Source organism: Etheostoma spectabile, unplaced genomic scaffold, assembly GCF_008692095.1.
Source record: "Etheostoma spectabile isolate EspeVRDwgs_2016 unplaced genomic scaffold, UIUC_Espe_1.0 scaffold00018819, whole genome shotgun sequence".
Taxonomy (NCBI): Eukaryota; Metazoa; Chordata; class Actinopteri; order Perciformes; family Percidae; genus Etheostoma; species Etheostoma spectabile.
In genome coordinates, this window is record NW_022604494.1 from 1 (window position 1) to 12,840 (window position 12,840).

Below are 12,840 nucleotides of genomic sequence, written 5' to 3' on the forward strand. Positions count from 1 at the left end.
TCCGAGGTGTATAGGGTGAAAAGGAAGGGGGAGAGCACCGTACCCTGAGGGGCACCTGTGCTGCAGTGCACCACGTCAGACACACAGTGATGGAGCCTCACATACGTGGTCTGTTGGTGAGGTAGTCCGTTAGTCCATGCAGCCAGATGTTGGTCCACTCCGCACTCTCCATCTTCACTCTGAGGAGCGAAGGCTGGATGGTGTTAAAAGCACTGGAGAAGGTCGAAGAACGACTCTCACAGTGCTCCCGCTGTCCTCCAGGTGGAGCAGCGATCTGTGCAGCAGGTATCACTGCGTCGTCCACTCCAATCCCAGGCTGGTAAGCAAACTGCAGGGGGTCCAGCTGTGGCCCACCAGGGGTAGCAGGGGACGCAGGATGATCCTCTCCATGGTCTTCATCAGGTGAGAAGTCAGGGCAACAGGCCTGAAGTGGTTTGGCTCCTTGGGTCGCGGTGACTTTGGTACCGGGACCACACAGGAGGCTTCCACAGGGCTGGGACCTTCTCCAGGCTCAGGTTGAATAAGTGCCTGAACACACCACAGAGCTGGTCAGCACAGTCCCTGAGGAGACTTGGGATGATGCCGTCCGGGCCCGGGCCTTCCTTGCCTTGAGCTTCTTCAGTTGACTTCTCACCTGATCATCTGTTATGGAGAAGTGGGTGGAGGATGACTGGGTGTGTGGAGGTAGGAGGTGAGGTCTCAGGGAGGGGGAGAGGGGGGTGGTGAACTGATGAGCGGGGAGAGGGGGGAGGAGCGGGCTGGTGGTTCATTGCTGATGCGGGTCGTTGAAGGTGGCAGGCTGAGGAGGGGGAGGGGGGGAGGAGGAGAAGGCCAGGGGAGGTGTGAAAGAGGGGGCTGGGGGGTGTGAAGAGGGAGGCGATGAGGCAGAGGTCAAATCTGTTAAAAAACAGATTCAGCTCATCTGCCCAGTCCTTGTCTCCTCCGGCTTGGCTTCTTACCACAGCTTTGCCGTGGCCGGAGATGTTCTGCATTCCTCTCCAGACGTCCCTAGCATTGTTCTGCTCCAAACTCTTTTCTAATTTCCTCCCGTAGATGACCTTCCCCTCCTGATCCTGAGTCTGAGTTCCTTCTGGACTCTGCGCAGCTCCTCTCTGTCCCCTGATGCAAAAACCCTCTTCTTCTCATTTAGCAGAGCTTTTATCTCAGAAGTCACCCAGGGTTTGTTGTTGGGAAACACGGGACCAACTTGGAGGGCACAGTGTTCTCCACACAGAAGTTGATATAGTCTGTGATGCATTGTGTCATGTTGTCAATGTTGGTGCCGTGGGGGGTGCAGAGTGCTTCCCAGTCTGTAATTTCAAAGCAGTCCCTGAGCCTATCACTTGCCTCCTCAGACCACTGCTTCACAAGCCTCTTCACAGTTGTTGTTTGATCACCACAGGGGAGTAGTCTGTGACTAGATGGACGAGATTGTGATCTGAGCGGCTGAGGGGGGGGAGGGGGAATGAGGTGTATGCTTCTTTGATATTAGCATACAGTAAGTCCAAAGTTGTGACGCCTCTGGTGTGGCAATTAACATACTGGGTGAAGGTGGGGAGAGCAGAGGACAGGGAAGCATGATTGAAGTCCCCAGAGATGAGGAGAAGGGAATGGGGGTGCTGGTTTGAAGTTGAGCCACAACAGTATGAATCTGATCTGTAGCAGCAGCAGCGACCGCCGAGGGGGGGATGTACACGGTCACAGCGATAACCTGTGAGAACTCCCTCGGGAGGTAATATGGCCTAATACTGACTGCTAACAGCTCCAAGTCTCTGGTACAGAGTTGCTCCTTCACACTGATGTGTCCCGGGTGGCACCACCTATCGTTCACAAACACAGCGATCCCCCCTCCCTTCTTCTTACCGCTCTCCGTTGCTTTCCTGTCGCTCGTAAAGTTTAAAACCGTCCAGGGTGACGGTGTGCGTCGGGAGAAAGTTCACACAGCCACGTCTCGGTGAAACACATGAGGCTGCATTCCCGGTACTCTCTCTGCAGTCGGGTCAGCGCCGTCAGCTCTTCCATCTTGTTAGACAGAGATCTAACGTTGCCCATGATGACAGACGGTAAACATGGTTTATACCGTCTTTTCCGCTCCCTGCGCTTCACACCCGCTCTGCTCCCTCTCCTTCTTCTCCGTAACTCCTTCGGAATCTCCTGCCGCTCCGCGCAGAGAGGGGGTGTGTGGCGCAGGGCTAACAGCTGATCCCGGGTGTAGAACAATGGGACCGTCGTTGAGTGGGGTGCTTTGTTGGATGAGTTTCCATTTGCTGTGCCAAAAAGTTCCAAAAACAGCAAGAGACAAGCTACGAACGTAACAATATGAACATCCATAGCTGCCCACTTGCTTAAAGTGTCGGTAGTGACAAAGAAAAAATAACAAAAAAGACAAAAACACCGTAAAAACACTAAAAAGATGTATCAAACTGCAGAGCTACTGTAACAAGCTGCCACTCAAGCGGCGCCATTTTGCAACTCCTGAACTGAATGAGAGTAAGTTTGTTGTTTTGTTTGTGAGTAGTACTCATGGGGGTGCTGTGGCTTAGCTGGTTAAAGTACCTGTCTAGTAAACAGGAGATCCAGGGTTCAAATCCCTGCAGCACCTTGTTGTTGCAGTCATCACCTCTGTTTGCATCCCATCATCATGTCTACCCAATCCCCATGCTACTCATTAAGCCTGGTAGCAAATGAAAAAAGCATGTTACATTTACACAGAAACACTACATCAACACAGACTTAGATGATACATGAAAACACATGAAATTTAGAGCAATGCAAGTTTAAGTTAGTTCATTCATCAGGTTTTGTGGTTCTGTTTATACAAACTACATCCTGTTATATCGCGTGGTCATACATGAATTTACGAGATCCCGTGGGTCCTTGTGACTTCAGTGGTCCGTCATGGCCTGCAACAAATCCGGACCAGGTGGGTGTTGACAGACTGCGGATCACGGAGCAGACACAAAGCAGAGTGGATCCGCAGTTGGTGGAAGTCGAGGGTAAGGCCTCCTGCCCACTGCCTGTGTGATGTGAGCATGGCATTTCTGTTGCGTGGCATATTCTTGGTCTTTGCACACCAGAAATGTTTCTGATGCGGCGCTGTTACTGCTAGCCTTGTCTGTACACATGTATGTTTCTCATTGACTTGTGATTCAATAACTTGTTAATTGTTAATCTGGACTGGTTCGGAAATTAATCAGATCATCTAAAGGGGGTGGATTAACTACCCACATTACACCTGAAATACCCACAAGATTTGAATGATCCTTTGGAACTGAAGTGCTTGGGAATCCCCATTATTCATTTAGATTTGCCCAAGGTACTTGTGAGATAGGCTCTATCTTTGTCTGATTGGTCTGAATGGAGTCTGTCAGGCCTCAGGGGTTCTCCGCTGTAAAAACAGAGCTTATTTTACAGCTGTGATGGCCGAGTGGTTAAGGCGTTGGACTCGAAATCCAATGGGGTCTCCCTGCGCAGGTTCAAACCCTGCTCACAGCGATTTCTAACTACAGAATAATTAAGAATTCAGGGACATATAGGGGAGGAAGATATTTTGAGAAATTACAGTTTATTGGTGGTGCAGATCCCTACGAGTTGGCTCCCTCTTCTTAGATCTATGAAGACACAGTGATTCTTCTTTTAGTTGCATATCGCGATATAGTCAACTTATATTAAATAATCAATGTATTAATTTTCATTCCAGCAGCACTGAAGACGTTAAAATCAGGCAGTCAGTGCCCAAAGTGCCTTGGTCGGTAAAGTTCATGTTTATTTCACCTCTGACCTCATTTAGCATCAAACACCTGAAACCCCACCTGACAGTGATGTCACAGGGTCCTGGTGTACACCTGGGCCACGTTCAGCCCCAACAAAACAAGGTTTTGAAAGCATTAAAAAATGGGTCCAATCCATTTCCCTTCAGATATGTATTGCCCCTCAACAGGCCACAACTGGGCAAAATTAAATAATGCTTGTTAAGCACTATAGCAAAAATAAATAACAAATATATACACTCTTTGTAGTGCTGATAACTAAAGTATTAACTAATTATCAGGCACTGTTGGGATTTGGATCCAGGATCTCCTGTTTACAAGACAGGTGATTTAACCACTAAGCTACAGCGCCTACTAAACGTTTGTCTGTCATGCAAGATTACAATGAGCTAGTGACCAGGGTTCCAACCATCCATCTTTGTCAAGCAGCTCCAGCAGGGGACCCCAAACTTCCCTTTTCCGAGCAACTGGGTGATCTCGAGGCGTTCCCAGGCCAGGTTGGAGATATAATCCCTCCACCTAGTCCTGGGTCTTACCCAAGACCTCCAGGTGGACGTGCCTGGACTACCTCCCTAGGGAGGCCCCCACGAGGCATCTTGGCCTGGTCACCAATTTCTCATTTTTGTATTGCAGCACACCCAGCTGCTAGAGGTTCTCAACGATCTGGAAGAGTGCTGGGCCCTGAAACGTTCCCCCCCAGTCTGGTTCAAATGGTGACTGGTCCACCTGGTGGACTGAGCTTCACTGTCTCTAGTTTAATGTTTGTGTTTGTTGTTGTTTAAACAAGTATAATATTACTGAAATGTAATTGGTAATATGTTATATTACTGTGTTAAAGCAAAAAGGAATACATTACTTTATTTGCGTTACTTTTGTAACCCGTTACTCCCAATACTGCCAGTCAGTATACTGTATGTTTAGCTTATTCTAGGTAAAAGAGAAATTAAGACTTAACATTACACCTATTCATGGAGGTGCTGTGGCTTAGTTGGTTAAAGTGCCTGTCTAGTAAACAGGAGATCCTGGGTTCAATTCCCAGCAGCACCTTGTTGTTGCCGAGATTACTTCAGTTTGCATACCATCATCATGTCCACCCAATCCCCCGGCTACAGATCACTTTGCATTCAGTCTCGTAATCACCATAAAATTAGGTATCACTGAAATTTGAACTTGTGTTGCTGCAGTCAGAGTATACAGTGCTCATCCTGAGTGGGCCAGTATAGTGCATCAGAACTGCTTGTTGAATGGTCTATTAGCTTTGAAACCCCCCTTTCCCCACAGCTTTCAATTGTAAATTGTGCACTCTTGGGGTCATAGCATGGATCAGGAACCAAAACAGACACACCTGGACTCAATGTGGGCGTTGGCCGGCAATATTTGACATGTTCAGACCATGAAGACAGTTATCAGTTAATTTCCCATCTGGCAGGTATACTTGTGGACTCAGTTGGACATTTTGAAGATAATTGCACAATTTTGACCCAACTGTCAGTCTATTGCCCATCTGGCAGGGACATTTCTGGATTCAGGTGGACATTGTGGACAGAAACATTGATGGATCTTGATTCCCACCATGGGATTTAGCCTGTATTGCATTTTGGGGTACAAGGTCAATAAGATGCCATTAACATCCCGCGCAATGTATTGCTATTGTCAAGCAAATTGCCACCCTAGTGACTTTCTTCCATGTCTCCATGAACGCCCATATGTTTGGGCTGACAATTACAAGAGCAGCCGAAAACCCTAGTCGACCCAGTCCAAACCATCGCGGTAAGCCTCACTGGGTGTCCAAACTAAAATGATAAGAGGCAACTTGGTAGACTCCTTACTGATGTTTATATCTGTACTCACAATGCCCTGTTTTTAAAACACCAGAAAATCACAAGTGTTACATGTGAATAATCAATGTGTTAGTAATCAGGAAGCTCACATAAAAGATAGTTGCAAGGTCTACCAAATGTTTAACTTTCCAACCCGTGAGCGGTTGGAACCTAGGTTGCCAACTTCCATCAAAATGTGAATCACAGACCTGGGTAGAAATTCCAGAGCAGAGTGGCGCTTTCTCGCTCAGAATCGTCTGTTCTATTTCCAATCTTGACAGCTAATCACGTTCGGTCATGTCCAATGTGAAATTCACCCCCGTCCAGTCACGTAGCGGGATGACAATGGATCTAGCCAATCATAACGCTGATAAATTGGAAAGATTGGATGACGCACCGTACATGACGCTGACGTCCCAAGCGTCATAGGATGACGTTCACGTACATGACGCCCCCAGCGTGCCTAGTAACGGTTTGTTGTCATCGCACTTAAGCTGACAGTGAGATAAACTTCAATGGTAAGTAACCATTAACATGCGTTTCCTTCTTAAATAGGCCTATACAGTTTATTTAATACCTTCACACAAAGTGTTCTGATAATTTTGCCAGGTGTTACATTGTTATATGGCCGTAGCATTATAGCTAACAATCGCTAATGCTAACTGTAGCGGTAGGCTAGCTAATATGATCATTTGTGTCATGTGAAATGTAAACTAACTGACATTAACGTTACTATTGATAAACGTAACTTGTGAAATATTAATATAAATAGAAAAAGCCATGTAACTACTATGTTGTTACTATTCTTAGTTAACCACCTGCACCTGGGTAAATTGCAATCTGTAGCTAAATTAACTACTGTATTATGGCTAGTTTGTGTCATGTAAACAAACTAATGTTACGATCTACATATTATTCTCAATATTACTGTGAATAGAGAAACAATATGTAGCTAACTTGCTATGACATAGCCTACTCTATGCTAATCATCCAGGTAGATTACTACCCATTTAAAAGTAACTTGATTGATTTTGATAATGCAGCTGTCATACTAGGTGTGCGTTTGTGCTGTAGTGTCACAGTGTATTGTCCAAAGGATGCTCATTGTATATTGTTGTCCATATTCATGTTGCCTTTAGATGAGCAATAAGCCTAAAAGCAACAAGTCCATGGGGGAAGGAGAGTGGATGGCGAGGTTGAGGGCGTATGCCCGCTCAGGGGTTTGGCCTTCTGGAGGCAAAGGACCAGCCCCTAAGCAGCGGAAGTGGCATGACCTCTATCAGAAGGTAAAATATAGCAATATATAATGATAACTTCAAAAAATATACCATACAATAGTGCAGATGCTATGAATAAAACAAATTACTGTACACCCCAGTCTAAACATGGTTGTGATTGTTTCAGATTGAGAAATGTCCCATGCAGGCCCGTGGACAGACCACTCTGTTTGGAGGGTCAGTGGCCTGTAATTGTGGATTTCACTGCACTAAGGTGATCTGTTTTAAATTGATGTATCATTATGTTTAATCTCACATCTCATGTCTGCTGCAGTGTTGTTGCTGTTACATCACGCATCACAATGCTGTTGCTTTAGCAGCCCACCACTCAGCCTCCTGCAGCAGCCTCGCAGTCTGCTGCTCTGGTCTCGACCGCTGGTGCAACGGCTGCTGTGCCACCATCTTTCCGGCAGGTCCAGCTGGTTATATACATATATATATATATATATATCCCTTCTCCGTCTTCTGTGAGGACTCCCAGTCCCCCTACTAAGTGTGTCAATGGTGAATAATTCATTAAATAACTCTTATTTCATATATATATATATATATATATATATATATATATATATAGTGGTTTTGTGTTTGTTACATAATCAAATTAATATTGTTTGTCTTTTCAGTTCAGGCAAACAGGAGGGACCTCATGGAGGTGCCACTGCTGGACCAGGTGCGCATGGAGCACATCTGGCGTGTGCAGCAACGCCACGTCAAGTGCATCCAGGACCTGCCTGGTGTGCAGCTTCATACAGAGACGAGTACCACCAAGAAGGGGGGTGTTGTCCTGAGTATCGCTGTGCCAGAGGGTCCACGTCTCTGGAATCATTTCATTGACACCTGAACACGTTCATTCCAGGTGGGTGTCTTCCTTACAGTACATCATAAACACCCAGTATAGTCTTTTATGAAAAGAATCATTAGATTGGAAAGCCAGACCTTTTTAATGGACTATTAATATTTATTTTTTTGTCAGGAACTAGTGCAAATGCGCTGAATTTCCATCTTTACCTCCTGGAAGGCCTGAACAGGTGGAACCAGGATCGGGGGAGTGCGGCGGTGACCAGTAGGCCATCGTCTCTGCTCACCTACGCCGGGCATGTGACCCAGTGCGTCAACAGCAGCAGCTTGAAGGTGTTTGGCCGGCCATTTGTGCCAAACTTCAGGCCACCCTCCAAATACACTGGTATGCTAATGTAATAATAACTGTCTACCTAGTATTTTTGGTTTGTTGGCTTCTAAGTGTTTTAACCGACATTCAAAATAAAAGCTAACTATATACTTAACATGATACATGACATTAACTAATTAATTACGTGTGCATGCTTGGGCACATGTTTATGTTTTCTTTTTAATAGGAGAGCTGCTTGGTGTTGACTACCTGTTAAGTCAGACTGGGCAGCCCCTGCAGGTCAGCCCTGACTCAGAGGAGACAGAAGACATGCTGGAGGATGTGGACGGGGGCGAGGAAGACAATGAAGGCTTTGAGGAAGACCAAACAACTGACCTCACAATGTCAGGTCTCCTTGATGACCTAAGTGTCTCAACACAGCCTGTCTTCTCCATCCTTGCTGCCTCCTCCCTGGCTGCTGCCTCCTCCCTGGCTGCTCCTATCCAGCCTGCCATCTCCTGCATGGCTGCGGATGTGTCTGGGGTATGTAAAGCATATTCATTTGCTAATAAATAACATCACTGTTATTTTGTTTTGTCCCAACTTCACTCATCTCAGAATATTCTCATCCTTGTTTCACCAGGCTGTGGATGAGTGGACAGCTTGGCAGAATATCTAGTGGAGCTGCACAACCAGCCCTCTCTAGCCCTCACCAACCAGCAGGTCACGAACTTATATCGTCTTGTTTTTCCTCCTCTGTTCTCTGTCTCAAATGTCCACACTTGACTGTTTTTGTTTTCTCATGTGCGGTTCTTTGTATGTTGTCTTTCTCAGGTGATTTTGTCAATATTGTCGCTCTGTGCCAGAACTTCCTAGACCACGACAAGCAACGGGTTGTCTTTGCTGCCAGACACAAGACTAGGCTGGACACAGGGAGGTTCAAGTCTTCAAAGATGAGGCAGGAGTTCACTCCAGGGGTGGAGAATGTAAAGCGGCATGCCCTCACCATCGCTGCCCCGCTTGCCCAAGGGCCAGATTGCTGCCGCCTGGTGGGAACCATCTTTGTTCGGCTGTGCCATCCACCGCAGTCCCAAGAAGAGATCCAGATGGGACCTTATCCTGGAGGACTACAGACCAGTCAGGCGGCGCATTCTCGCCAACGGGTTAATTAATCAGCAAACCACCATGCAGCTGGTGGACGTGAGCCACACCACCCTAGTGCAGTGGCACAATAAGACGGTGAAGAGGCAAGACAGCATGGTGGTGATGCGGGGTCTGGACCTGCCAAGCCGCTTGTCTGTGGCGGCTGACCCTCTCCCCAGCGCAAATATGCACCCCCTATCTGTCCCCCCCCCCACCTGGCCCGGCTCACCAGTACCACTGTGGGTCAAGCGCAGGTTAAGAGGAAGGCTGCACCCACATTCGCGACACCTGTGGCTGTGAGGCCACGTACTCAGCGGCAGCTCTTCCCGGCTCCGCATCCACCTCCCACGTCAGCTCCACAGCTGATGATGCTGGCTCCAATGAGTACACAGGTGCCTGTCCTGATGTCTGCCCCCCAGGCCCTGGGGTTCAGCCTAAACCCAGGGAGGACTACATCCAATCTCCCATTTGGCAGTGCTGCAGCGTGCCAAACTCCTGCTCTTCCGGCTCCAGTCTGAAAACTGACCCGCAGAGTACTGCACGACACGTGCAAGAAATGCGGGCAGTTCAGGACAGCTGAGACAGGACACAGCCAGTACAAAGGGACTGTGTACTGCCCTTCAGTTGAGGCTGTCCCCAAAGAACAGTGGCTGGAGGACTTTAAAAAAAAAACAATAACATTTATGATAATTGTTTTTGTGTTTGTTGTACTTTTTATGGTGTGTTTTAATTAAACCTTTACAAAAATTCTTTATTTATTCCTTTTTTTCTACACTAAAGTGGGTAACAATAATTATAATAATAATAATAATGATAATGGTGATGACAATGATGACAACATGCAGCAACAGTTACACATGTAGGATGCTATTCACTTCAGGAAGGTAGGAATAAATAATACAGTGTATCAGTTTTCATTTATAAAAGATGCCCAACAATCCTTGCAATCAGATCAAAACTAAGCCTTTCTGTAAGGTTTGGGGAAGAACTTATCAATAGTTATTTATTTGCAATTATTATTTATTGTATCACTATTTACAACCCAGCCCAGCTTTATAACAGAGTAACACCCCAAATTCTGGAAAGTGATTTCCAAATAAGGCAATAAACAGTTTTTAAACTGGAAAACTGGACAAAAAAAGAAAACTGATGGAATATCTGCCTTGTGGACAATTAAATTACTAAAGAACTGTTCATTTAAAAAGACAGTAGGGGGCAGTAAAATGCCTAGACTGGCGGTATACTTGATGTTCCACAGTTCGACGGTTCGAATCCCAGCCGTGGCTTGCCCACAAATTTAAAAACATCAGAAAAATTCTTTAATTGTTCACAGGGGGCAAAAATACCTTCATGTCTTCAATTTTAGACCATGATCGTAGAATGCAGGCACATTTTAGTCTGGTAAATTACAGGGATTTTTACACTGGGATGGAACTGCTAATCTTTCGATTGACAGATGATCTGCCCCCCTATATGGTGCAGAACTCAGGCATTCCCACTCTCTAAAACACCACCACCTAACGTGGGGCTCGAACCCACGACCCTGAGATTAAGAGTCTCATGCTCTACCCACTGAGCTAGTCAGGCACTTCTTAAAATTTGAGTTGCGAGTAAATATCGAGTAAATAAAGTAAATATGATAATCAATCAATCAACATTTATTTATATAGCACTTTACAGCACCAGCAGGTGTCCAAAGTGCTTTACATCATCAAGAAAACAAACACAACATTCACGTGAAATACAAACAAACAAAACAAACAAACAGACAAAGCATAAAAAACAGACAGATTAAGTAACCTATAATCATCAGAAAAAGAGTTGTTACACCACTACTGTGTATTAAAAGCCATTCTAAATAAATAAGTTTTAAGTTTTGATTTAAAATGAACAACATCCGTTATAGTGCGAATGTCTGGCGGGAGCTTGTTCCAGAGTTTTGGGCCAGCAACAGCGAAAGCCCGATCGCCCCACTGCTTGTACCTCGACCTCGGGACTTCTAGAGTCCGTAGATTGGAAGACCGCAACAACCGATTTTGCCCACCCAAAGTTAAAAGCTCGGACAAATACTTTGGGGCAAGGCCATTTAGGGCTTTAAAAACAAACAATGCAATTTTAAAATCAATTCTAAAACGCACCGGAAGCCAGTGTAGAGTAAAAAGAACGGGAGTGATGTGTGCACTCCGAGAAGTATTTGTGAGAAAGCGAGCAGCGGCATTTTGCAAAATCTGCAGACGTGCGATGGATTTTTGATTTAGGCCACCATAAAGAGCGTTGCAATAATCGAGACGTGAACTATTAAAGGCATGAATAGTCCTTTCCAAATCGTGCCTGTTAAGAAAAGGCTTTACTTTAGCCAGGAGACGAAGTTGGAAAAAGCTTGTTTTGACAACATTGCTTATCTGTTTGTCAAATTTCATGCTACAATTAAATGTCACACCCAGATTTTTTACAGTTTGCTTGGCGCATGAAGTCAGAGCTCCCAGACTTAAAGTTTGATTGTTTGACATGTATTTTGTACTGAAGATAATACATTCGGTCTTGTCATCATTCAGGGTCAGGAAATTGCGAGATAGCCACAACTTGATATCATTAATGCCATTTAGGAGGCAGTTTAGTGCAACACTGTCATTGGGTTGTATAGGCAGATAAATTTGCAGGTCATCTGCATAACAATGAAATGACAGGTTGTGCTTTTCGATTATAGCTCCTAATGGCAACATATATAAAGAGAACAAGATAGGGCCAAGAATTGAACCCTGGGGCACCCCACAATAGAGAGGAGCAGATGAGGAGGAGAAATCACCCATTGTGAAAGAAAAAGTCCTACTTGTCAAATAAGAGCTAAACCATTTAAGTGCAGTGCCTTGAATGCCTACAAAATGCTCAAGGCGTGCAAGAAGGACTACATGGTCCACCGTATCAAAAGCTGCGGTCAAGTCCAACATCACTAGCACAGTAGGATCCCCAGCATCTACAGACAAAGCTATATCACTGTGAACTCTTAGAAGCGCCGACTCAGTGCTATGGCGCGTTTTAAAACCAGACTGAAATTTTTCTAACACTGAGTTCTGTTGTAAAAAGACTTGTAACTGATTAAAAACAATTTTTTCCAACACCTTCGAAAGAAAGGGCAGATGTGAGACTAGTCTAAAATTGGACAACACATTGGGATCAAGATTAGGCTTTTTAAGTAGTGGCCTAACCAACGCATGTTTAAAAGCTTCTGGGACAGAACCAGAACTTAGACAACAGTTAAAAAAGGTAAGTAGACTCGACCCAATGGTGCTAAAAACCTCCTTCACCATCCTGGCAGGAATGATGTCTAAAGCACAATTGGTAGGTTTCAAGTGTTGTACAACCTCAGTGAGCAGCGACAGAGAAACAGGCTTAAATTCCTCAAACACAGCAGAATGCACAGGAACAACAGGTACAGACACATTAAAATCAACACTGGCGTTTTGCCTGACTGAAGCTACTTTATCAATAAAGTAACAGAGAAACTTCTCACACATACTGGTCGAAACCTCTGTCAAAAAAGAGGCGCATGGATTCACAACAGAGTTTATAGTGTTGAATAACACCCTAGGTTCATGGCTGCTGTTAGTTATGACAGATGAGAGATAGTTCATCTTTGCCACCTTTACAGCCTTCTGATACTCTGCAAGACATTCCCTTAACAAGCCCAGAGAAACTTGTAACTTGTCCTTTTTCCACCTCCG

General features: G+C 45.3%; 1 protein-coding gene and 4 non-coding genes across 5 annotated transcripts; 4 read left to right on the forward strand and 1 right to left on the reverse strand.

The window, feature by feature from the left end:
- Positions 1 to 2,528: 2,528 nt before the first annotated feature.
- On the forward strand, positions 2,529 to 2,602 carry trnat-agu (transfer RNA threonine (anticodon AGU)). Its single transcript has one exon. It is a non-coding gene; the product is annotated as a tRNA-Thr (tRNA).
- Positions 2,603 to 3,413: 811 nt separating this feature from the next.
- On the forward strand, positions 3,414 to 3,495 carry trnas-cga (transfer RNA serine (anticodon CGA)). Its single transcript has one exon. It is a non-coding gene; the product is annotated as a tRNA-Ser (tRNA).
- Positions 3,496 to 4,743: 1,248 nt separating this feature from the next.
- Positions 4,744 to 4,817, forward strand: trnat-agu (transfer RNA threonine (anticodon AGU)). Its single transcript has one exon. It is a non-coding gene; the product is annotated as a tRNA-Thr (tRNA).
- Positions 4,818 to 7,513: 2,696 nt separating this feature from the next.
- Positions 7,514 to 8,654, forward strand: LOC116682627 (uncharacterized). The gene is made up of 4 exons (XM_032509739.1): positions 7,514 to 7,655; positions 7,841 to 8,050; positions 8,223 to 8,518; positions 8,619 to 8,654. The coding sequence occupies exons 1-4, from the start codon at positions 7,514 to 7,516 to the stop codon at positions 8,652 to 8,654; spliced, it is 684 nt and encodes a 227-aa protein (XP_032365630.1).
- A 1,978-nt stretch (positions 8,655 to 10,632) lies between these two features.
- trnak-cuu (transfer RNA lysine (anticodon CUU)) lies at positions 10,633 to 10,705 on the reverse strand. The gene has a single exon. It is a non-coding gene; the product is annotated as a tRNA-Lys (tRNA).
- Positions 10,706 to 12,840: the final 2,135 nt, after the last annotated feature.